The 26866-nt window shown below is 35.0% G+C and overlaps 2 protein-coding genes across 2 annotated transcripts; both read right to left on the bottom strand.

The window, feature by feature from the left end:
* Positions 1-7419: 7419 nt before the first annotated feature.
* Positions 7420-8346, bottom strand: LOC122104704 (olfactory receptor 4P4-like). Its single transcript, XM_042675644.1, has one exon. The coding sequence runs from the start codon at positions 8344-8346 to the stop codon at positions 7420-7422; it is 927 nt and encodes a 308-aa protein (XP_042531578.1).
* A 5960-nt stretch (positions 8347-14306) lies between these two features.
* On the bottom strand, positions 14307-15233 carry LOC122105383 (olfactory receptor 4P4-like). The gene has a single exon (XM_042676642.1). The coding sequence runs from the start codon at positions 15231-15233 to the stop codon at positions 14307-14309; it is 927 nt and encodes a 308-aa protein (XP_042532576.1).
* Between the last annotated feature and the right edge of the window lie 11633 nt (positions 15234-26866).

Genomic DNA, 26866 nt, shown 5'->3' with positions numbered 1-26866 from the left:
AGGAGCATGGGAGGTTTTGCCATTTTTTAAGTTCTGTGTTGATTTCCTTTTTCAAGATTTTAAAGTTTTCATCATAGAGGTCTTTCACTTCTTTAGTTAAGTTAATTCCTAGGTATTTTATTTTTTCTGGGGCTATTACAAATGGAGTTGCTTTCCTAATTTCAGCCACACTTTTCTCATTGTTGGCATACAGAAAAGCCATTGATTTTGGGGGGTTAATTTTATAACCTGCTACTATGCCAAAGTTTTGAATCAGCTTGAGTAATTTGGGAGTGGAGTCTATGGGATTCTTTAAATACAAGATCATGTCATCTGCAAAGAGGGAGAGTTTTATTTCTTCTTTCCCTATTTGGATTCCCTTTATGTCTGCATCTTGTCTTATTGCTGTAGCTAAGCATTCTAATACTAGATTGAAGAGAAGTGGAGAGAGTGGGCATCCTTGTCTTGTTCCTGAGTTAAGAGGAAATGGCTTTAGTTTTTCACCATTGAGTATAATGCTGGCTGTAGGTTTGTCATATACAGCCTTTATTGTACTGAGGAATGTTCCATGGATTCCTAATTTTTCCAAAACCTTCATCATAAAGGGGTGTTGGATCTGGTCGAATGCTTTTTCTTGTCTATTGAGATAACCATGTGGTTCTTATTCTTGCTCCTGTTGATGTGATGAATAATATTAATTGATTTGCGTATATTGAACCAGCTTTGCATCCCTGAAATGAATCCTGTTTGATCGTGGTGTGATTTTTTGGATGAATTGTTGAAGTGGTTGGCCAAAATTTTGTTGAGAAGTTTTGCATCAATGTTCATCAAAGAAATGGGTCTATAGTTCTCTTTCTTTGATGAGTCCCTGCCTGGTTTTGGGATGAGGGTTATGATGGCTTCATAGAATGTGTTCGGTAGTGAGCTTTCTCTTTCAATTTCATTGAAGAGTTGGAGGAGAATTGGTGTGAGCTCTGCTTTGAAGGCCTTGTAAAATTCCGCTGTAAAACCATCTGGTCCTGGACTTTTCTTAGCTGGGAGGTCTCTTATTGCTGTTTCTATTTCAATGCTTGATATGGGCCTGTTAAGATAGTTTAACTCATCTTGGTTTAGTTTTGGCATGTCAATATTTGCCAGGAAGAGGTCCATTTCTGTCACATTCTCAAACTTATTAGCATAAAGTTTTGAGAAGTATTCCCTTATAATGTTCTGAATCTTGGTTGTTTCCATGGTGATGTTTCCATTCTCATCTCTGAGTTTATTAATTTGGGTGTGTTCTCTTCTTTTTCTGATAAGATTTGCTAAGGGTCTGTCAATTTTGTTAAGTTTTTCGAAGAACCAACTCTTTGTTTTGTTGATTCGTTCTATAGTTTTTTTGGATTCTAATTCATTTAATTCTGATTTAATTTTGATTATTTCTTTCCATCTACTGGATTGGTGTTTATCTTGCTGCTCTTTTTCAAGGAGGTTTAGATGTCTCATTAAATTGCTAGTTTCAGATCTCTCCAATTTGTTGATGTAGGAGCTCAGAGCTGTAAACTTGCCTCTGAGTACTGCCTTTGCTGTGTCCCAGAGGAGCTGGTATTTTGTGTATTCATTTTTGTTGAATAGCATGAACATTTGAATTTCCTTTCTAATCTCTTCCATGACCCACTCATGATTCAGCAGTGTGTTGTTCAACCTCCATGTGATACCGGACTTTCTTTGGTGGCTTTTGGTGTTGAGTTCTAATTTTATTCCCTTGTGGTCAGAGAGAATGCAAGGTATAACTTCAATGTTTCTGAATTTAGACAAGTTTGCTTTGTGGCCTAAAATATGGTCTATTTTAGAAAACGTTCCATGTGCTGCTGAGAAAAACGTGTATTCTGATGCTGCTGGGTGAAATGTTCGGTAGATGTCTGTTAAGTCTAGTTGATCTATGCAGCTGTTTAGATCTGCGGTTTCTCTGTTGAGTTTTTGCCGAGTTGATCTATCTAGTGGGGAGAGTGGTGTGTTAAAATCCCCAACAATTAGTGTCTTTGGATCTATATGGGATTTGAGGGAAAGTAGTGTTTCTTTGATAAATTTGGGTGCTCCATTGTTTGGCGAATAGATATTTAGAATTGTAATATCCTCCTGAAGGAGAGATCCTTTAATTAGTATGTAGCGACCTTTCTTTATCTCTTCTCACGAATTTTAATTTGAAGTCTATTTTATCTGATATTAAGATTGCAACTTCTGCCTGTTTATGGGGTCCGTTTTCTTGGTAGATTTTGTTCCAGCCTTTAACATTGAAAATGTGTTTGTTTTTATGGGCAAGATGTGACTCCTGCAGGCAGCAGATAGAAGGGTCTTGTTTTTTAATCCAACTAGACAGTCTATGCCGCTTAATTGGAGAGTTCAGTCTGTTAACATTAAGAGATAGGACTGAGAGGTATTTGGGAGTTATCTACCTTCTTGGGGGCTGCGAAAACTGGGTTCTTCCTATGGTTCTTGGATTCTCAGTTTGGGTGCAGTTTCTTGGCTTTTATTGTGGTCTTGTTGGTTTTCTATGTGTAGGACATCTTTAAGAATCTTTTGTAGGGCTGGTTTGGTGGAGATGTATTGTTTCAATTTTTCTTTGCTATGGAAGGTTTTTATTTGGCCTTCAGTTATGAAGGAGAGTTTAGCTGGGTACAGTATTCTTGGTTGATAGTTTTTTGTTTTTAGGGCATGGCATACATCATTCCAGGCTCTTCTTGCTTTGATTGTCTCTGCTGAGTAATCTGAGGTGATTCTAATTGGTTTCCCTTTATAGGTGATTACCTTTTTCTCCTTGACAGCTTTAAGGATCTTTTCCTTGTTCTGAGTTGATCCTGTGTGGATTATAATGTGGTGGTGGGATGTCCTATTCTGGTCTGGTCTATTTGGGGTTCTAAAGGCTTCTTGTATCTGAATAGGCCTATCTTTTTGCATGTTTGGGTAGTTCTCTGCTAGGATCCTGTTAAACAAATTTCCTAGACCATTAACTTCTGTTTCTAGGTGCTCCTCTATACCCATTATCCTTAGATTAGGCCTTCTGATGGTGTCTTCCAGGTGTTGGATAGATCTATCATATTTCTTGGACTTGTCTTGAATGGTTGTATGTTCTTTATCTATAATATCTAGGCTCTCTTCAATCCCTGAGATTCGATCTTCTGCATGGTCTAACCTGCTGTCAAGACTCTCTACTTTGTTTTTTATCTCTTTTCCTTCTAATTGGTCAGCTTTGATGGCTTCAAGTTCTTTGTTGAAGCTGTGTTTTAGGTCTTGTACGAATTTCTTTACTTCCTTAATTTGGTGTTCAGTGTTTGTCCTCAAATCACTTAGTTGATTGGCTATGGTTTCTTTTGCTCCCGTTCCTTCTGTTGGGTTCCATTCAGCATTCCCTTTGTGGTCTCCCTGACTTCCTTCAGCTCTTTGTTAATGGATTCCATGAATGCCTTTAGTGATCTTTGTGTGTTCTCTACCTGGTCTCTCAATTCCTGAATTACTCTTTGATTAGCTTCCTCCCGTTCGTGAGATTCCTGCAGATCTATTTGAGTGTTCTCAGCCTGCTCACGCCATTCCTCCCTTTCTCTTTGAGTATTCTCAAGTTGTTCACGCAAATCCTGTATCAGTTTTTGAGTAGCTTCCTCACGCTTATGATATTCCTGTATAAACTTCTGGGATGCCTCCTCTCTCTCCCTATCACGCTCATACAGAGTCCTTTGTACGTTGTCAAACTTCTCATTTATCATGTTTGCCAGCAGTGTTTGTAGAGCTATTTGGGAACTCTCCTCTGGATTATTCATTATCTGTTCTAACCCCTGATTATCAAGATTGGGAATTGAGATACCCGAATTTGCCATTTTTCTTGTGTTTTTCCAGCTTACTCTGTCCATTTGAGATGAAAATAGCACCAGTTTTGTGCTAGAACACTATCTTAAGGCAACCATCAACCAAAGTTTGCATTTGTACAGTCAATAGTCTACAGATACAATCTAGTTCAACAGATACATCTATTCAACATCAAACAACTATATGTTAAAGGACTTGGAACCGCAGAGAAGAATTTGGAAAACCAGAAATTATTAGGGTTAGGGAGAGATGTGGGTAAAAAATAGGAATAGATTGGTGTGGGGAGGCACAGGGAGAGTTAACAATGTCCTAATCACAATGCAGGAAATAGGTCGGGTAGGATGCAAGTAGAGAGAGAAAAAAAAGAAGAAAGGGAAAGGGGAATTTAAAGAGACCAGAAAAAAAATAGAAACGTAAAAATTAATGTTATTATAGAGATTAAAAGACCATCTATTTAGAGAGGAATGTGAATATGTTCAGAGAAAGGGAGGGACATAGAGGAGATGTGAAAAACTTTAAAAAAATGCTTAAAATATTATATAGGTATAAAGAGGTAGTACTGCTATTAAAGAATTTAAGTCTCAGAGGTTTTGAATTGAGTAATAAGTTTGTGGATTAAGTGTGTACACAATGGAGGATAGGGTCTACTAGTTAACTACGGGTTTATCTGAGGATGTGCAGGACAAGAGTTAAGTCACATAAAGAAGAACAAAAGAGGCAAAGGTGGAAAGGATAGGAAAGTGAGAAGAAAAGATCAGAAGTTCAGTAGAGCTAGACAAAAAACAAAAAGATAATTAAGAATGAAAGAAAAAGAGAAAGAAGACAAGAAAAGAAAGCAAAACACACATTCACGTATTCCTAAAATAAAAATTATAAGAGGAGAAAAAAAAAAGTTACTGGAAACAATTATTTTTTCAAAAGAGGCAAAAATTAAAGATTAATAAAAGTTTTAGAAATGGAAAATTTTTTTATATATATAAGGTAACAAAAAATGAAAAAAAAAAACAAAACAAAAAAAAGAAAAAAAGAAAAGAAGAAGAAGAAAAAGAAAAAAATAGTTCTTTGATTTTTTTTTGGGGGGGGAGGGGTGGGAAGAGTTCTGTATCTCCCTTTTGTCTGTAACCAGAGTCTGGTTGGAGTCTCTGGTCAGCTTGAGGTCCTGTGGCTTGATTGGTCAACTTGATTTTCTTCAGTGGTGTAGACTACAAGGTCTATCTCCCTCATCTGTGTCCTCTTTGGTAACCATTACTTGCCCTCTTTTATTTCCTCTATATAACTCCTCCATAACATTAGGCTTCTCTCACCAATAGATCTCTCTGAAAAACTATGCCTTTCCATTCCTGGTTGCACAATAATCTCATTTTTTAAATTGATAGACAATTGTTAGCATCACAGCATCTCAACACAACTATATCTCAACCCTCCACTTAACAGTCTCAACAAATCTGACCCCAGATGAGTAAATCACAGCAGAATATCAACTCATTGACTTTATGATCAACCAAGAACATAGATAACAGCCTATTAGGAAGACCACAGTTTCCCAAAATTTAAATTTAAAGGATTTCCAAATAGGCAAAACAACTCACAGGGAAACAAGAAAAATGGCAAGTCAAGGAAGTTTAATTCTCATAGATAATAGCCAGACAATAGAGCAGACAATCAAGGGCCTAGAAAAGAGTTCTCAAAATGCTTTAGAAAATGCTACTGATAAATATGATTGATGAAAAGATAGAAAGCCTACACAAGGTAATTCATGCATGTGAGGAGACTAAGCAAAGATTAGTGGAAGATTTCATGGAGTTTACTAACAGAAAGCTAAATGAATTCCAGCAGAATATAAGGGAGTCCAGTGAAAAAATAGTCACCCAACTAAAAGATATGAGAGAAGACACTGATATGATAAATCAAGGACGTAAAGAAGTCCATACTAGACTTAAAATAAAATGTCAGTAAAAAGACAGAAGCCATCAACAATGACCAATTAGAAGGCAGAGAAATTTAAAAAAGTAGAAAGTTGACAACAAAATAGATGATGTAGAAGACACAGTCTCAGATTGAAGACAGATGCTTCCAGTAGAGAGAATGACATTGCACCGTTTGTAAGGAAATGGAAACACTTGGAAAAATTACATTAAGTGAAGCAAGCCAGGCCCAAAGAAACATAGGCTGTATTGTTTCCCTCATTTGTAATAACTAGAATATCTCTAGAATAGTTCTAACAGAGGATCACAATAGCTCAATAGCTTTGTACATACGACCATATAAAATGATGCTAAATGAAATGAACTCCAAGATATGAAAATAAGAGGTTTTATAATCTTTGTCTTGTATATAGGTTGATTTGATTTGGGGAAGGGAAGGGAATCACAGAAATGTTGAAACAAAGCATGAACCAACGCAACAATGATATTCACTAGACACCATTTGAACTTTATAAAAAGGGAAGTTGAGGTGGAAATGGGAGCAATGAGGGAGAAGGTAAAACTCTTCAAAAAGAAATGTACTCATATATATATATGTATACACACACACACACACACACACACACACACACACACACATATATATGGAGAGAGAAAGAGACTCAAAAGAAAACCTAATGCAAGACTGATAAATATGGAGTAAGGAGAAATGAATTTCATGAACATCCATGAGATACTTATCTCTGATTAACCACCCTGTCTCCTAAAAGAAAAAAAGCCAGAAATGGAGCAGTGGCAAACTTGATCAAAACAACCTAGGGATAGTGCTAGTACCTGAGTTCAATCTCTAGGCCCAGGCATGAGCCCGTCCTGCCCCCGCCACACACACACACACACACACACACACACACACACACACACACACACACAGAAAAAGCATGAAAAGGAATTAAAAATATAACAATGCAATTATTACTGATTTCACAATTATTATAAAATGAATCTCTGACAAATTGCCAATATAGAGATAAAAACCTGTCAATGTGTTTTGGGGATTGACATTAGCTCGAAGACTCCATACCACACTTTCTTACAGTGTGGTAAGTTCTGAGACCAGCAGATGAGAACATGTCAGTTTTGGAAGGCTTCTTTATTTTTATTTTATTTTTTATTGTGAAAATAACATACAGAGGAGTTACAATTACACAGGCAAGGTAATGAGTACATTTATCAAGTGTTGTTGCCTCCTCCTTTGTTTCAGAGCATTAAGTTGTATTTCACAGAAAATAGAATTTAATGCAATAGTCTGAATAAGAATGGAAATAACTCACATGTTTTTATTCCTTTTTGTTGCTCTGAATTAGCCCCTATCTTTCACATGCTAAGCATTCTTTTCACCATTGAGCTATAACCCAAAGCAGAAGGATGTGTTTTACAAGAACATTTCTTGAAATCTTCAAATCTTCCCATTTCTATCTTGGCTAAAAGGACCATTTAACATACAGATTACATCTCAATAACAGTAGGTTATTGTATTGTAGGGATTTTTTCCCAATGGAGTAAACATAGTAGGTCATTTAGTCCATCCCCACAATGAAAATTCATGATGCTTACATGACCATTTAAGTAGTAACTGTCCTGGGAAAGTAGAACTCAAAGCATAATGACCATTCCCCAATTACATTAATTCAGAATGTGACATTTGACACCATATCTTCCGCATAGCCATTTTCATCTCCATGTTTCTCAGAGTATATATGAGAGGATTTAGCATGGGAGTTATCATTGTGTAGAACACAGAGATTTGTTTATCCTCATTAGCACTTTCCACAGGTAGGCTATAGGTATAAATGCAAGGCACAAAAAATAGAACAACCACCATTATGTGAGAGCTACAGGTAGAGAGAGCTTTGTGCCGCCCTGCAGAGGATCTTGTCCTAAGATGACATAAAATGAGTATGTATGAAGTTAACAGCACAATAAAAATTACAACTAATACTGTCCCCGAATTGACAATCGCTAAGATGCTAGCCACATGGATATCTTTGCAAACAAGTTTCAAAAGAGGCTTGATATCACACATGTAATGGTTTATCACGTTCGGACCACAGAACGGTAAATTCAGTACCATGAGCAGCAATGCAAGAGAATGCCCAAAACCAAGACCCCAGGCCATGGCGATGAGCAAGTTACACCTCTTCCGGTTCATGATCACCATGTAATGCAGTGGCTTGACAATGGCCACATAACGGTCAAAGGCCATGGCCACCAAGATGAATATTTCCACACCCGCCAACCAGTGCCCAGTGAAGAGCTGCGTCATGCAGTTGTTGTAGGAAATGTCTCTTCTGGTTGCAACCAAGTCGCTGATAAGTCGGGGAGCCACAGTGGAGGTGTAGCAGAGGTCCATGAGGGAAAGGTGGCAGAGAAAGTAGTACATTGGTTGCTCTATCAGATGACTACAGGTGACAGTGAGGATGATGACAGAGTTTCCCATTATGAGTGTCAGGTAGCAGAGCAGGAACAAGAACAGAAACACTAGTTCTGTTTGCTTATTTCCAAAAAGTCCCATCAAAACAAATTCAGTAACATTATGCTTTTCCATGAAGTCAAGTTGATTCTGCCATTCACCATAGAACTCAATTCATCTTATATTATACAGAGTACAATACATTTTGATTGATGTGTGTGTGTGTGTGTGTGTGTGTGTGTGTGTGTTAATTGGATTCAAACTCAGATTATCTTTTTTCTAGTGTAGTGTTTTACAACTTGAGCTACATCCCCATTTCTGCTTTTGCTGAATTTTGGGGAGCTGGGGTCTAGCAAATTTTTTGCCAGGGCTGGCCTTTAATGGTGATTCACCAGGTCTTGAATTCCTGTGTAGCTAGGATTGCAGTTATGAGTCACTGGCATCTGGCTTAGAATACAATGCATCTTTAAAGTAATTTTTTGTTTTGTAGATATTTATAACTAAGAAGAACTCCACAGAACAAATTTATTACAAGATTCATATCTTAACCTTTTTACATGAAAAGGCATCATTTTATTCCAAATAGTATTTAAGGAAAACATAATTTTTGAAAAAAAACTTTTATAAAACTTTTTCAGAAAAATACAATTTGACTCTCATGGAAACCTAATAGTCACTGTTCTTATATTTGTTATTTTTTTAAAAAATAGTGAAGAGGAGGTATTAGAAAGCACATGAAATAATTGAGATATTATATATCATCTAATATATGAACATACATCTGATGGAATACATTCCCTGTTTCCATAAGCTGTTTCACATTATCTATGGTCAAGTAAAATTCTAACTATTCTCTAGTGCTCTAAATAAATAGAATATTATGCTAAGTGATCTTTCATTGTTAGGTATATAATATTCACAAATTCTATATTCCTTGAAAATTATACATGTAATTTATTTATAAAATCCCAATTTTGCCTCCTAAAATGTCATTTATATGTAAACAATATTTATTATTGACAAATAATAAATAAATAAATATTGCAATTGCTCTTAATGATAGAGGAATAGCTTGGGTTAGGTGATAAAATTTTCGGTATTTCTCCATGGCATCTTTGGTCACGTTCCAGATTTGGATAGACTAGCAATCAGGATACTGAGGTATCTAATTTCAGTCATCTAAATAGAGGAACACATTGCTTTTAATTTTGTAAAAAGCTTTCACTCACTCCCACAAACTCTATCAGAAACATTTTAGAGAGCTATTCATTTTCTAGTGACACTGGGCAGGGCATAGAGTATTTTAGACATCTTAAGCTATGTGTCTAGAGCAGAGGGTCCCTGTGTTGAAAACATAATCTGTTGCCAATAATTAAATATCTCCCTTCATACAAAAGACTGTTGACTTTAATGTATTTGTGTTTTCTCACTGAACTCTGTGGGAGAACAATGTGATTGATGTCTTAGACAGATCCCTGAGTAAAAAATCAGGTGGAGGAGGAGGAGGAAGAGACTCTGTGAACTTCTTTATTCTTGGAGAATAAATAATAAACAAAGAGAATAAATTCTCATTTTTTCTGAGACTTTCTAACTGGTAATTAGAAAGAACTCTGATAATCTACTTCCCTTATTTATTCTACAATAAAATAAGTTTGCATAATTAAAAAGGCTAGCAAGTTTACAGAACAGTCCTAACTTATGAACATGCACTGGAAAGAAGAAAATTATCATAAATACAGAACATCATCTTCATATCTGCAAGGTTTCACCTTCAGTGGAATTTGTGTTCTGCTCCAAGAAGGGTTGAAGGACTTTAACCACCCACTAAAAGGGTATTAATATAATTCTTTTGTACTTGGTTGAAGTTATGAGGACAAGTCTGTGAGTTAATAACAAAAAAGGGATCATTGGATAATTTCTCATTAAGATTACAGATTAAAACTTCAGAAATACTGGAGAGTCTTTTTAAAAATGGGGAAAATCCCTATGATTGTTTTAAGATATTTTACCCAATATTGGTGCAAACATCAGTGTCTCTTAAAATATACATGTGGAGTTGTCATATAGCTTTGGGATGAAGCAAAGAATATCGTGGCCAGAGTTGATTCAAACAATTAGTTCAATGAAACCTAGGGCTTCGCCTAGAATCTCCTAGAAACTTAATCACCTTCTTCAAATCCCTTACCATCTTGTAATACACTGAAATCTCTCTTTGCCTCTCTCTTTGCTCTCCATCCCTCTTACCTCTCTTTTCCCCTCTTTATCCCCCACACACATCCCATCTACATATATGCATAATTCCACATAATCCCACATGGTTTTAGAAATGAAAAACTTTAATCATCACAGATGCATATCTTGTATGCATCCTATCATTTCTGCTCTTCCAGAAAGATCTCAATGATATAGTATTTCCCTAAATATTTCAACTAGTGTCAGATGGGAAGAAAAGAAAGAGAATATTGAAGTACAAAGGTGGGGAAATAAATATAGGATTGCAATCTTAAGAGCACATAAATTGTGTGCAGCTCCATCAAGAGTCTTATGTTTTGATGTTTCCAAAGAGTTTTAATATCTGGACATTGAACACTGTGAAATAGAAGAGTGCATGCTTAATTATCACTGCATTTAAATAAAATGTCTATATACCAAATATTTGCAATTAAATAGTTTCAACCATATGTCACTCTTACCTTCACCATGAACAAACAGCTTTATATTATTTTATTATTGCCTCTGGCTTCCAGAAGTGTTATAGGCAAAGGATTCAAAAGTCTTAAGGGGTAGATCTACACCTAAACCATGTTTGTATGTTCTGGTGCTCATAAATTCTTACTATGAATACTTGCATTTGAGCAAATACAGTAAAAAATCACTCTCAATTTTGTTTGACTTTACTATTCAATTTTCCTGAATGCCTTATATATTCTCTTGAAAGTAACCAACAAAAACATTATATATATATATATATATATATATATATATATATATATACATATCAGAAGAATATAACACCTACCATAGTATAGGTTGTTCCAAACTTCAAACATTTTACCCCAATGTAAGGAAAATAATCTATGCTAATACTAGTAATTCGGATTTCAGATTTTTGGAATGTTAGGATGGTCCTTCATGCTCAACCTTTTTACTCTTCTGAGTTGAAAACATGAAGGAGATGTGAAAAAATCCTGTCTTTCCCATCAATCTTGAGACTAAAAGCAGCTTCTAGTGATACATTGCTGATAATACTCTGAATTAAAAACTAAGGGGACCCCAGAGGACAATTCTTATGAGCATTGTTATGAGTCAAATGCATGTGGAATAGTAATTATAAAGGTGGATTCAATAACAATAAAATAACATTACAGAAGATTGTGAAGCTTTCTATCATTTATCTCTTTGGGATATAACTTCAAAAAAAACAATGTCTATAATGTTATAGCATTGGTGAAATATTAGAAATTAGAAATTATTTTCTCTTTCCCAGAAAAAAATCTCCTTAAAGATTGAATTCACTGATGCTCATAAAATAAATATTTAATAAATCTTGAATCATGCATCATTTAATAGCAATATTTTGCCCAGAAAGAATGAGAATCACTATTATATTCAACAATATCATCCAAATTAATACCATTTTCATACAGGATTGCAAATATTCTTCAATATTAAAGTATAAGCATTGGAAATTTAGAAGCTATGAACACTATTTTGTGTTCATACATATTAACTAGCATTAGATGAATGGCTAGTGATTGGAAAATATCACTATATCTAAATAAGTTTTGTATTAATTTTTCTGTTTATGTGTGGCTTTGTTTGGTCCCAGCCTCCTCCTTGAGTAAGAGAAGGAAAAAAAACATATCAATTGAACCTAAACTGAACCGAATATATAAATCATAGTCCTGACTTCATAATAGCCCATTCTCAAAGGTCTAGGGAAGGCTACTCTACAGGATTTCCTTGTTCTATTTTTTATATTGTACAAAACACATTCATGAAATGTATTTGTATCCTATCCCCCCATCTTCTTGCTTGCCTGCCTTCCCTTATTCCCCAGGTCCTCCCAACACAAAATATTTCCCAAGTGAAGTTTTTATCTTCATATTTGTTTGTTGTTTGCTTGTATTTACGTATTTAGTATCTCCACATGAGGGAAAGAAAATACGTGGTATTTGTCTTTTTGCATTTGACTTATTTTGATCATTTATATGAGAAAACATACAATAATTTTCTTTTTTATTATTATTGCTAAGTAGTTGTACAATGGAGTTGCCATTCAACAAAGAAGTTTGTGACTATAATGCATCTTTACCATACTCCCCCATTCTTTTCCACCTGTCTCTTTTCTCACTTTCAATTTTGGAGGCTATACATTGAATTCTTGGCTGATTTCTCCCCACTTCTTTCCTTTGTTTGTCTACCTCTTTCCCTTCTCCCATGCATTTCAAGTATTACCTATTTCTTGGTGTTTATATTCTTGAGCTTTGATTTTGACTTTTTAAGGGATTGTACTGTTTGACTTGAATCTACTTTATTTAAGTTAATACATATTTTTCTTTCCTAGCTGGCGTATTGTGATTAAGTAATCTCAGTTTCATCCACATTTCTGCAAGTGACATATTTTCTTTTACTAATGCCTGAATAGCCCTCAATTGTCTATACGTACCACATTTTTTCTGTTCATTTCTCTGTTTAGGACAACTCATCTGCAGGTTACTAAGGTCTTGGGAAATTAATCATTGTTTGCATGTAGGTCAATTGTCTGCAAATTTAAATCACTTTTGCTATAACCTCAGGAATCCTACATATCAAGGTTCTGTTTTTTAGTTCTGTTTTTAGTATTTAGATGAAATGTCATGCTCATTTCTAATTATATTTCTGCACTAATTACATTTCTGTCAACATAGTATGAGATTTCTTTATTTTTTTATTTTTTGTTCTTTCTTTTCTTGATAATTGCCATTATGACCATGGCAGGAGGGGTGGAATCTCAATGCTGTTTTGATTTACATTTCTTTTATAGCTAAAATTATGGAACATTTCTTTGGGTGTTTAGTGAATATTAGTTCTTCCTTTGGAAACTGTCCAATTAATTTCCAATATAATTTTTCTTTTGTTTAATATTTTGCAGTGTATATATTGCAAATATTAATCCCTTGTCAGATGATGTATAACTATGTTCTCACATTCCCTATGCTATCTCCTCAATCTGAAAATTATTTTCTTTATTTTTTTTCCTTTTTTATTGTGAAAATACCTGTACAGAAGCTTTTTGTAACCTGACATAATTCCATTTTTCAATTCATTGTTTTTTTTACAAAAAAAATTTTATTAGGGGAAGAGCAAAATGCTTCCAAGCACAAGATGGAGGTATGTGGAAAGAGAAGAGGAGAGGAAAGGAGAGGAAGAGAAGAAGAGGAGGAGAGGGGAGCGAAGAAGAAGGCAAGAAAACAGAGGTCCACAAGCACAGAGAAGAGACGAGAAAAAGAGATATTTTTCAATTCTTATTTGTATGTAGTGACCTATTTGATTCCTGTTGAACTGTGTCAGTATGATGTCAATATCACCATGATCCCAATTCTTATCTTTATCACTATTATTTCTTCCACTGTACTGAGTTATAAAATAAGCACATTAGATGTGGACCAATTTTGGGTATGACATATGAGAAGACTAGATTGTATTTGAATGAGAAGAGTTTAATTTAAAAATTTTGTGGAGAGGACTGAGCCATCTGAAAATGTGCCTGATTTACAATCTATTTTGGTGCTAGAGATTAAAATCAACGCTTGCAAATTACTACCCATGGTTCCCACCACCGAGCTATTACACCAAGAAGAAGGATGTGCAGAGGAAAATATACAGGAAATTATAAAGATTCAAATCCACTTGGTCACATCTGGACTATTTGAAGCATCTCACAGAGATTCCGATGTGAATTCAAATATGATTTATTACCTCATATAAATAACAAGAAAGTCCATTTAGCCCAAGTCCCACAAAACCTTCTAGGCACTATATTTGTAACAACACAAATGATACCTATCACGGGGACATGGGACTGAAAGGGTTATAAATAAATCACCCCTTACTTACCTTAATCGTGAATGTGACATTCGCCCCCAGACCTTCCCCATAGCAATTTTCATCTCCTTATTTCTCAGAGTATAAATGAGAGGATTTAGCATGGGGGCAATCACGGTATACAACACAGAGATTTCTTTATCCTTATTTTTACCACCTGCAGGGAAGCTATAGGTAAAAATACAGGGCACAAAAAATAGAACCACAACCATTATGTGAGAGCTACAGGTGGAGAGAGCTTTGCGTCTTCCTGCGGAGGATCTCATCCTGAGGTTATATAAGATGACTATATATGATGCAAACAGCACAACGAAAATTACAATGACTACTGTCCCCGAATTAGCAATCACTAAAATGCTAACCAGATGGATATCTTTGCAAACCAGTTTCAAAAGAGGCTTGATATCACACACATAGTGATTTATCTGATTAGGACCACAGAAAGGTAAATTGAGCACCATCAGCAGCAAGGCAATAGAATGGCAGAAGCCAAGTCCCCAACCCATGGCTATCAGCAGGTTACACCGCTTCCGGTTCACGATGACCATGTAGTGGAGTGGTTTGACAATAGCAACATATCGGTCAAAAGCCATAGACACCAAAATGAACATTTCCACAGCTGCCAGCCAGTGGACAATAAAGAGTTGAGCCATGCAGCTGTTGTAAGAAATACTTCTTCTTGTTGCAGCCAAATCCTTGATAAGCCGGGGAACGACAGTGGATGTGTAGCAGAGGTCCATGAGGGAAAGGTGGCAAAGAAAGTAATACATTGGTTGTTCTATGAGATGGCTGCAGAGGATGGTGAGTAGGATGATAAGGTTCCCCATTATAACTGCCAGGTAACAAAGCAGGAACAAAAAAAAGAAGACTAGCTCTGCTTGCTTACTTCCAAAATGTCCCGTGAAAACAAATTCGGTGACGTTCTGTTTTTCCATGAATCAAAGTGAGTCTATAATATGCAGCAGAAACTTAGTTCTTCTGAAATTACATATTCATAAAAAATTGAGGGGAGGGCTGGGAATGTGGCTTAGTGGTAGAGTGCTTGTCTAGCGTGCATGAAGCCCTGGGTTTGCTTCCTCAGTATCACATAAGCAGAAAAAGACGGAAATGGTGCTGTGGGTCAAGTGGTAGAGCTCTAGCCTTGAGCACCGAGAGACTCAGTGACAGAATCCCTGTGCCCCAGGAACAGCAAAAAAAAAATTTGGGAAAAAAGCAGATGCATACAATTGATGACTATAAAAGATTTTTATATTCAAAGTATCAATATTTCTAATGGCATTTGATCAAAGAATATTGTATGACTGAAAACATTTCATATATTTTCATATATTTAAATGCAGAAAAAATCCTACTGGGTAATATTCTTATATTCATCTTACATGTGAAGAAACAACAAGTTAAGAGTAAATTTACTGCATCAAAATTTGAAGACATTATATAGTAGACCTAAGAACCCGAATCTGATGTCTGGCTCCATGTTCTCAACAGGTGTGCTGTCTTGTTCAGGTCAAGTGGATTTTTAAGTGTTTTTCTACAGCTGTAAACAAAGAAAGATGATAGTACATTGTGAACACTTTGCAATTTAGAATGTACAGACATTCACACATGTATACACATAACTGTCTAAATATCTATCTATCTCTGAATATTTATGTGTGCATATATATATATATATATATATATATATATATATATATATATAGCGCTGATGTTGAACTCATGATTTCAATTTCCTTCTCAAGTGCTTTAGCCTTTGAGCCATACTTCAAGTCATACCTTCTTCTCTTCAACTTTACATATAAACAATCTATAAAATTTCAATATCACAACTAACATTTCATGTATCTAGTGTAATTAATATGTATTTTACAAAAAGACACTCAATCTCCTTAAGAACAGCAGTGAAACAGCCTGGAGTTGTTGGGTTTTTTATTTAGTGTTTCCTCAGGGCCCATTTGGTCACATTTAGGCCTTGAAGAGACTAGAAATAAATACTTTGGGATGTCCATGCCAAGCATCTTAATAGAAGAACATTATGTTTTCTTATATAACACCTTCACTTTATTCCTAAAACTCCAAAAGGCACATTTTGAAATAATTCCTGGAGGCAACAACGCTTGATAAGAAATGTACTCATTACCTTGCTCATGTAATTATAACCCCTCTGTATGGTATTTTCATAATAAAAAACTTATTAATAAAAAAGAAAGAAAGCATTCCTGGCATATTGGAAACATGACAAAGGACCTACACAATGACCAGATTGAAGACATGGAAGCTATTCCGATGCTGTGTATCTGGGAGTAGAGCATTGTGAGGATGATCACTCTTAACCACTGTCCAAGTAGTCTTTGCTGTAAACATATGCTTTATTTTCAATGAGATGTACAAGACACTATGTTGAAAACAAACCTTACAGCTTTGTGGGTTGGGGAGGTGGGGAAGGAAGGGATAGTAGGGGAAAACAAAGGAGGGGGTAACAATGCTTGATAGGAAATGTATTCATTGCCTTACTCATGTCACTGTAACCACTTTGTACAGTATTGTTACAATAATATATATATATATATATATATATATACACACAAAGCCTATTATTCTAAGTGAACTTGTGTCCTTTCATTGGCATCTATGAGGAAGCAATGTAGTATACTAAGTATAGAGCTGCCTAAGAAACATAAATTGCGCCAACCTAGCTGCACTGTGAGTCTCTTTGTTTTTTACTTGAACTCTGCATTCTCTCTAAGCAGTTTCTTCAACTGGTACATAGAACACTACTGCTCATCTACCCATCTTATTTAATCTCCCAAACAAAATAAGTTCATGTAAAAAATATGCATGTGGAAAAGGGCTTGTTCAATCAAGAGAGCAGCCTTGAAAACGTTTTGAAGAAGAAAAACCATTGTAAATATATACACCAGCGTATTGACTAAGATTTCTGCTGAGATGGATTTTGTGGTCTGCCACAAGAGGCAGACTGAGGAACTCATATTTTACACGCGCTAAGTTCACAGAGGGGAACGCGGCTATGAGGAGAAGGTTGCTCTGGTTTGAAGTTTTGTGGAGAAATCTGTAAGGTGAATAGGGAAAAAAGGAACCTAGGGGTAAACTTAACATTAAACTCGCAGAATAGAACTGGGGGAAAGTTAGAAGATTCAACTTCTGAAAATGGAAAAACTAGGTCCAAATTACACCCCTGATATCAGAGTGTTCCTCTGTATTAAAACATAGATCCAGTTCTGTATTATTTACAGGGTTTGAATATCATCCAGGAAAACACCTAACTCTGTAGACTTAGATGCTTTGCAGTAGTTCCTGGAGTCTCTACTAAGGATTTTCTGAAAATGCCAAGTTGACAAACCTCTTTCTCTTCAAATTCCATCGCTTCTTGATATCTTGAATCTGACAGTCTGTCTGTCTGTCTGACAGTCTATCTGTCTCTCTCTCTCTCTCTCTCTCTCTCTCTCTCTCTCTCTCTCTCTCTCTCTCTCTCTCTGCCTCTCACTGTGTCTCTCCTACTCTCGATTTCATCCCTCACCCTGTCTTTATCTTTCTACACATATACATCCTATCTGCATATAAGTATACAAGATTTTAGCGGCAAAGAAGTTTCTCCTTTTGAATACATACCTTTGGTTTAAACTCTACTATTTAAATTTCTTCAGATCTCAGTGACAAATTCTTCCCAAGGGTATCTCAACTTCTGTCATACAAGGGACAAAAAGAAAGAAAGAAAGAAAGAAAGAAAGAAAAGCATCAATGCACAATACCATGGATGTGGACATAGGACTAATGATACCAAAATTTTTAGAACACATAAGACTCAAGGAATATTTTATTCTTTCTGGCATAATATAAATTACTTCTCATTTATCACTTTATTTTCATGACAATTCATTGGTCATGAAATTCATATGTCATTTAATTATTGATCTTGCCTTCCAGCAAGTACAGTACAGCCTAAGATTGCACAAGTACTCAGAAGAAGATCTGCATATAAACAAAATAAAAATAAATGTAAATCAAAACAACGTTGAGATTCCACCTCACCCGTTAGAATGGCTATAATCAAGAACTCTAACAACAACAGATGCTGGAGGGGATGTAGACAGAAGGGAACCCTACTGCATTGCTGGTGGGAGTGTAAACTTGTTCAACCACTTTGGAAAGTAGTATGGAGGTTCCTCAACAGACTCCACATAGAGCTCCCCTATGACCCAGCAATCCCACTTTTGGTCATTTACCCAAATGTTTACAAACAAGACCATACTAAAGCTACCAGCACAACTATATTTATTGTAGCATTATTTACCATAGCTAATATATGGAACCAACCCAGATGCCCCTCAGTAGATGAATGGATCAAGAAAATGTGGTATATATACACAATGGAATTCTATGCCTCCACCAGAAAGAATGACATCACCCCATTTGTTAGGAAATGGAAAGACTTGGAAAAAATTATATTAAGTGAAGTAAGCCAAGCCCAAAGAAACATAGGTCCCATGGTTTCCCTTATTTGCAATAATTAGTATATGTCTGGGACAAGCAGACAAGTTTAAAAGCTATGTACATATGACCAGATAAGATGATGTTAAGCGAAATGAACCCCAAGTTAGGGACACGAGTGGTTTTTTCTTTCTTGCTATTGCTTCTAATATATTTATAATGTACTATGTGATTTTTTTCTTTTTATGTTCCTCCCCTACGATATAACCCCTGTTTTCACTGTATTTGATGTCGGTGCCCTGCATGTTGTATATACACTTCTCTAATTTGGGGAGGGGAAGGGAAAAAACTAAATGCATAAATAGGGATACAGGTTGACCCCTTGTAACAATGAGATGCACAAACCACTATGTTGAAAAATGAACTTTACAATTTAGACAGGGGGTGGGGGAGATTGTAGTTGTGGAGGTGGTAGGGAAGAGATGGAAGGGAAAAAACAAAGGAGGAGGTAATAATGCTTGATAAGAAATGTACACCTTACCTTGCTCATGTAACTGTAACCCCTCTGTATAATATTTTTACAATAAAAAATGTATAAAATGCAAAAAGCAGCAAAACAAATGTTCTTCTTGCTACAGCTGATGGAAATAATACAGCCACAAGATTTATTATAATCCTTCTCTTCTCCAAAAGGAAATCAATTTTAAAAAAGCAGAGCTGAAAAAATTGTATGTTCCAAATCTCATGTACTTTTACCCTATTTAGTTATAGTTTTAAAATACAAATTTAAAATAGTCATGTCAAATTAAATGGCTCTTGGATTGCCAGGCCAATTTTCCCAAATTATCTTTCTCTTGAAAATAACCACTTTCAGAGTTCAAAATTTTACATAATATTAATCCAAATACCAAAGATTTTTACCTCTTTATATGAAAAACATTAAATGTTAATTCTTACTTCTACCAGATTTCACATTTTGAGGGGATATGTAATTTGTCCTTCCAACTGCTTCCTCTTACTTTGGAAAACGTAAAAGAACAACTTGATGTGGACACAACCTGTCCCTCCCATGAATCTTCAAATCAAAGAAGCTATTCAGGATTCACTGCTAGGAAATAAAAGATATGTGAAGACCCAAAGGGAAAGCTCCTGTGGGAACTGTTTTGCACCAAATTGATGTGAAGTTACAATCATGAAAGTGAAGCCAATATTGCTAATGTGGTTAGACAGATGGTTTCAAGACTTTCTGTCATTTCTCTCATCAGGATTAAATATTTCTGTAATTTTATAGCATCGGTGACATCTGAAAGTTTTGTTTTTGTTTCCAGAAAAAAAATCCCTTAATTATGGTATCTTTATAATTCATACTTTCTATAATGTTCATTTATTTTTCAGTTGAGCTAAGAAAGTCTTACAAGAGTGCTATTATTGTAGCACTTAATATTGTCCTTTGAAATGACATTATTATTATAGAGGATTGTAAATATATTTTTTGTCAGCAGTTCAATATACCCTTTAAAATTTTAGGAGCCAGGAGCACCATTATTCAGTAGTTACCATTGGTTTTAGAATAACAGCTGGAAACTGGAAAATTCCACAATGTGGAATGTAGTATTTGATCACTTCTGTTTGCTTTGGTTTCTGATTGTGTTGGTTTCATCCATCTTCTCATTGAATGGGAAAGCAAGGAAGTGTTGAAACTTCAGCAGAACCAAAGGGGAACAGGGCATGTATATCATACCCTTTAGTTGATAGCAGGCTAAATGCAGGCATCGCAAGGCCATGTATAGGTGCAATCAATTCACTTATTATTGAAAACAGTTTCAATGGCTTGTATTATTTATACCTGCATATAAATTATTTTGATCTGTTCTTTTTGCCATCTCCTTTGCCCTCCCTATCACACGGCTTCTTGCCTCAAACAATTCCTATTTTGCATATGACTGATTTATTGTTTTAACATCTGTATTCCTCATATTGTAACAAGTAGTTAATATTTGTCTTCCTCATTCTGGCATTTTATTTTTGCACAATAATCTTTAGCTCCATCCACACTCTTGCAAACCACATCTTTTTTAATATGTTTTTTATTGTAAAAATACTTTACAGAGGGGTTACAGTTACATGAGCAAGGTAATGAGTACATTTCCTATCAAGTATTGTAACCTCCTCCTCTGTTTTCCCCCTACCATCCCTTCTCTCCCACCTCCACAGCTACACCCCCCCCCAATCCTTACCTAAATTGTAAAGTTGCTTTTTCAACATAGTGTCTTGTGCATCTCATTGTTACAATGGGTCAAACTGTATCCTTATTTAAGCATTTTGTTTTTTTCCCTTCCCCTCCCCAAATTAGAGAAGTGAATATACAAGATGCAGGGCACCAACATCAAATACAGTGAAAACAGGGGTTATACTGTAGGGAAGGAACATACAAAGAAACAAAAAAAATCACATGATACATTAGAAACAATAGCAAGAAAGAAAAAACCACTTGTGTCCCTATCTTGGGGTTCATTTCACTTCTTTATGGCACCTTGACTAATTCCACAACTTGTCTATTGTAAATTGTAATTCAAAAACATGGGTGTGCAGATGTCTCTATTTTATACTGACACTTTAGAGTATAAGCACAAAAATATCAGTCAAGAATAATATTATATCATTTTAGATTTGGGGCAACCTCTATGCAAATTTCCAGAATAACTGCAAAATTACAATCATTCCAATAGTAGATGCTAATTCTTTGTGATTTTTATATTTTTCTTTTGTAGCCTGGCTAGCATTTGTTATTTCTTTTCTTGTTAGTTGATATTCTGATTGTGGTAAGATAGAATTTCAATTTTTTTTGGACAGAATTTCAATTTTATTTGGACTTGTATTTCTTTAATGACTAAAGAGATTGAACATTTATTTATTGACTGTTAGTTCTTCACCTTTGGGAAACTTCAGTTAATTTGCATACATTAATCTTTTGTTTTTTACTTTTTTGAATTCATACTAATTCTCACATTTCTGGTTAATTGTTTGCATATATTTGTTTTCATTTTGTAGACTTCCTCTTTTCTGTGGTATATGTAGAATCTTATAAATCTAATGTAATCCCATTAATTAATTAATTAATTAATTAATTAATTCTTTCTCTTATATCCTAAGTTACTGACATTCTTTTTTTTTTTTTTTTTTTTGGTCAGTCATGGGGCTTGAACTCTGGGCCTGGGCGCTGTCCCTGTACTCTTTAGCTCAAGGCAAGCGCTCTACCGCTTGAGCCACAGCACCACTTCCAGTTTTCTAGTGGTTTATTGAAGATAAGAGTCTCACGAACTTTTCTGCCCTGGCTGGCTTTGAACCGCTATCCTCAGATCTCAGCCTCCTGAGTAGCTAGCATTACAGGCATGAGTTGGCTCCCAGTGTGACTGGCATTCTATTGGGGAACAAGTAATCTGTGATTCTATCTTGAAATGCTTTCCTATTTTTCCCTCTAGTAGTTTCAGTAATATATTTTACATTAAGTTCTGTACACATTTTGAATTAATTTTTGTATAGGATGAGACACAGGGATCTAGTTTCAGTCATATATGTGTAGATACCTAGTTTTCGCAGTACACTTTGTTGAAACAGACATCTTATGTTTCAGCATCTTTCCAAGAAGGGTATGTCTGTTAATGCACTGATTTATTCCTGGATCATGTATTCTATCAATTTTCAACACATCTATTTTTTATGCAAATACCACAAAGTTTTTGTTACTGTATCTCTGTAGTATAATTTGACATCAGATATTTTGATATTTGATCAGATATTTTTTGGGTTGCTTTGTTTTTAAATGAATATAAGGTATTGCATGATTTCATGTGAATTCTAAGAGTTTTATGTTTTGTGAAAGATAGTATCAAAATTTGTAAAGCCATTGCTTTTAGCCTGTGCATTCCTATGGGAGAATACAGTCATTTACATAATGCTAATTCTACCCAGTATTAAATACAAGAGGACAATTTCTTCATTTTTTTCAGTATTTCACAATTTTCATTGTGGTAGTCATCTATGTCCAACTAGATTTGTTTGTAAGTGTTTCTGAAGTTACTGTGTGCTCATTGTTGATGTATTTATTTTGTATTTTTTAATTTATCCTATGTTCTTTTTTGTATATATTTGGTTGTAAAAATACTGCACAGAGGGATTACAGTTACATGAGTAAGGTAATGACCACATTTCCTATTGAGCATTGTTACCTCCTCCTTTGTTTTTTTCCTACCATCCCTTCCATCCTCCCCTCTCCACCTACTCCCTCCCTCCCCCCCGGAAGTTGTAAATTTCATTTTCAATATAGTATCTTATACATCTCATTGTTACAATGGTTCTACCTATATCTTTATTTCCGCATTTTGTTATTTCCCTTCCCCTTTTCAAATTGGAAAAAAATGTATATACAAGATAAAGGGCACCAGAATCAAATACAGTGATTCAATTCCACTTTCCTCATCATTTCTGACTATCCACTGTGTTTCAATTCCATCTACTATGTATATAATTTTCTTATTTAGTAGAGACCCATACTTATATATACACTAATAGTTTCCTTCATTCTTTTCCTTTTACTTCCTTTTTTTTCTATTTAATACCCACTGCTTCAGGTCCTGCATGCAATTCTGTCTTCCATTGGTTCCACTAGACCAAAGCAGCTTACAAGAGACCCTCTTATGTGATTTAGAGAATGTTTTGCTGCCAGAACTCTGATTATGGAATTTGGTGGGGGATTTCATTCACTTTATCGATTTCTCCTTTCACATTTACATTGCCTCACACGTTTAATTTAGCTGTTTATTTCCAATGGGACAGGTAATATGGAGTAGCACACTCATCAGTATCTGTTACTTTTGTTTGGCTTTTTGATGGTAGCCCTTCTAACTGGAATGGCAGGGTGCTCATTGTGGTTTGACTGAGATTTATCTGAGAAAGCAACAGAAGAAGAGATTGAGACAGTCAGAATAAAGATGCCCAAAGATACCTAGATATAATAGCCACTAGAATATTTGTATTTTTTCTTTTTTGTCAGGGTTGCAATTGGAATATAGAACCTCATGTCTCCTAGCAGATGCTCTATCTACACTGAACCACAGCTCTAGCCCCATTATGCACTGATGATTTTGAAACAGGTTTCTCCCTGCTCCCTTGGGTTCAACTTATAGACTGTAATTTCTCCTAGTTTTTTTTTTTTTTTTTTTGCTTCCTTCCATATCTTGGAACATAATCACATAATAATACCCTGAGCTGCTTCTGTTGAGATGGACTATTAGGACATTTTGTTCAAACTGGCCTCAGGATTTGGTTCTTCCAATCTAAGTCTTCCTAGTGGTTAAGATCATAGGCCTAAACTACCATACCAGGCGCTTTTTAGTGTTTTTACATATGGTGAAATGAGGAGTTTACAATAACCTCCTATATATCTTACAAATCTCCAGAAGTAAAGAGCTTCAGGCACTAAATAAAAGATATCACAGTGACAAAGGAAGAAATCAAATTATTTCTGCTTTTAAGGGATATAATTCATATATCTGTATAGATAGTTGTACATTTTATGTACATGATATGTGTGTGAAACTTTATTTGAAATTCTAAATGCTTTAGAATGTGAAATTATATATTCAAAACCATGAAATAGTGTTTGAAGAAAATAAAGATTCAAGTAAAATATGAATTAAAAGAATTAATATTGTTAAAGTTTTCTACTATTCAAAGCGATCTACTGAAAAGTTCAATACTAAATTTCTAATGATTTTTAATGCAAAAAGAAAAATAATAAAACCAGAGAAACTGCAGCAATGAGAACAAAGCAAGCTCAAGGATGAAACTCGTTGTCTTTAAAATGTATTACAAAAATACTACACCAAACATTACATCTCCTCTCATTACAATATACACATATAACAATAAAATGAAGGTATCATAAATAAACCCATTCACATAAGACCAGCTCCTCTTTAAGAAAGATGCCAAAGACATGTAATGATGACATTATTCCTTTAGACAATCCTTGGTATGTTCGGAAAAATTGTCTATCCAGTAAAACCAAAAAATTAAAACCTTATATTATGCAATTCATAACAGTTAGAATATCGTTTACATGGGTTTCAACTGTCTTTTACTTCACGTGTGAAACTTTTCCACCAGTTAACCCATCCTCCTCTCTCTTAGTCCGTCTTTGCTTTTGCTTAGCCTCACCCTCTCACCATTTTATAATAATGTTATTTATTGTAGATCCCAAATATTTGAGTCTTTCTGAGTCTAGCTTATTCCATTGAACAGAAAAAGATACCAAAACAGCTAAAATAATTCTGAACATAAAAATACAGTGGCGGTGTTATACAATGAAACAGTATGGTAATAGCACAGAACTAGTCATAAAGGTCATTTGGATAATGATCCTGGAAAAACATCCATGTTATCACACTACAAAAGCTTTTGTTTTCATTTATGTCCTATTCTAAGCAATAGAAAGCCTCATAGACATCTATCTGACCATTGGCAGTGCTGTTAACTACGCATTCATTGCCTGCATACAATGCTCATAGGAGTTTGTCTCTTGGGTCTCCCTTATGCCTTTTAACTCAAAGTATTCTCAGCATTCCATCCCTGAAAGCTTCTTTTTGTTTGAAGACTCATAGGAGCGACAGATTTTTTTGTACATATATGAGTTGTTTCAAGTTATCACAGAAAATTAGGATCACTTTAATATTTCCCCCAAATAGAATGTCTGGAGGAAGGTAAAATTAGGACTAGTACTTGTTCTTTTTCTTAAATTAGAATAAATTTGGACTATTGACCAATAAGTATAAAAATTAAGTTCTTCTGTAGTCTGTATTTTTGATAGATATTTGATAGGTTAAAGACATTTGGGAAAATCTGAATGGTAAATAGAGGACAAATTAATTTGACTGCAAATGTTCTAATGCTTCCTTTGTGTTTCTGACATTACAAGTAAGCATAGTGAAAATGGTATGAGCTTTGAAAACAGGCAAACATGATTTAGATACAGATGTTGTCTTTAGAAATTGTGCAATTTTGCACTGTAGTATCCATAATTGAAAAAAGAGAAGAAAAAAAGCAAATATCATATACCTCATTGGGGTATGGTGAAGAGGAAATGGGTTAAATGGTGAAAAGAATTTATCATTATGCCCAGAACATATTGGTTAAGTGAATATTTACCCTAAATGTATCACATAGTTAACCATGCATCCTCCTGTTTCACGGTTTTTATTATTAAATTATGATCATTTTTAAAAGAAACAAGAGTATAAAGTTCTCCAAGAGGATATTTTACACTATCTATGTATCAGTCATATAACTACTTTCAAAGAAATGTAATTCAATGTTTTTTTTCCTTTTCTTTTTATCATTACTAATTGCAGATGAAGTATCTTCCGAAATGATTTTTCACAGAGATCTTTGTGGAAGAACTTAAATAACAGAAACAATGTGAATGGTATGTAACAAAATGGCAAAGGAATGTTGTTCACAATAGAATCCTCCTGTACCAAGGAATATATTCAGATGAGATTGGTAGAGGGAAGAAAAGGGGAAGATTTCAGAACTGCAAGTAGAAATAAAACTAAGAAGGAAATGAGACCTGGGTTATCTCAAAGGATACCAAGGAGATATGGAAACAGCCTTGAAGTCCTTTTACCATAAGGTTCTGTATTTCCTTAGACCAAATTTAATCACTGGAAGTAAAAGAGAGTCGGATATATGCTGAGTTTTGCACCAATATGGTGGAACTATTTTGAGCTAGGAATTACAATGTCTATACTATTGTTATTCTAGTTGTCTTACAGTTCTACTCTACAATTTTAATGAGAAGTTTTTCTTCAAATACTTCTTCTTCCTCATCTCACAGATTCATCCACCAAAGTTTCCACTGGGAGCAAATATGCACTAATAACATAATTTTTCTGTGTACTGAATGCATGTTTAAAATGAGTTCTCCAATCCATCCCCTTGTGAAGGAACACAGATCCACAGAGCCTGAAGACGGTAAGAGGCTGGTATATGTTTGTAAGAGTTTGCACCTTGACAAAACATTTTAAGGGAATAGGGCCATTCTCTGAATAGTAAAAAAAAA

Source organism: Dipodomys spectabilis, unplaced genomic scaffold (assembly GCF_019054845.1).
Source record: "Dipodomys spectabilis isolate Male_0828 unplaced genomic scaffold, ASM1905484v1 ptg000030l, whole genome shotgun sequence".
NCBI lineage: Eukaryota > Metazoa > Chordata > Mammalia > Rodentia > Heteromyidae > Dipodomys > Dipodomys spectabilis.
The sequence above is the reverse complement of the archived record's forward strand: the minus strand, read 5'-3'. Positions and strand labels throughout refer to the sequence as shown.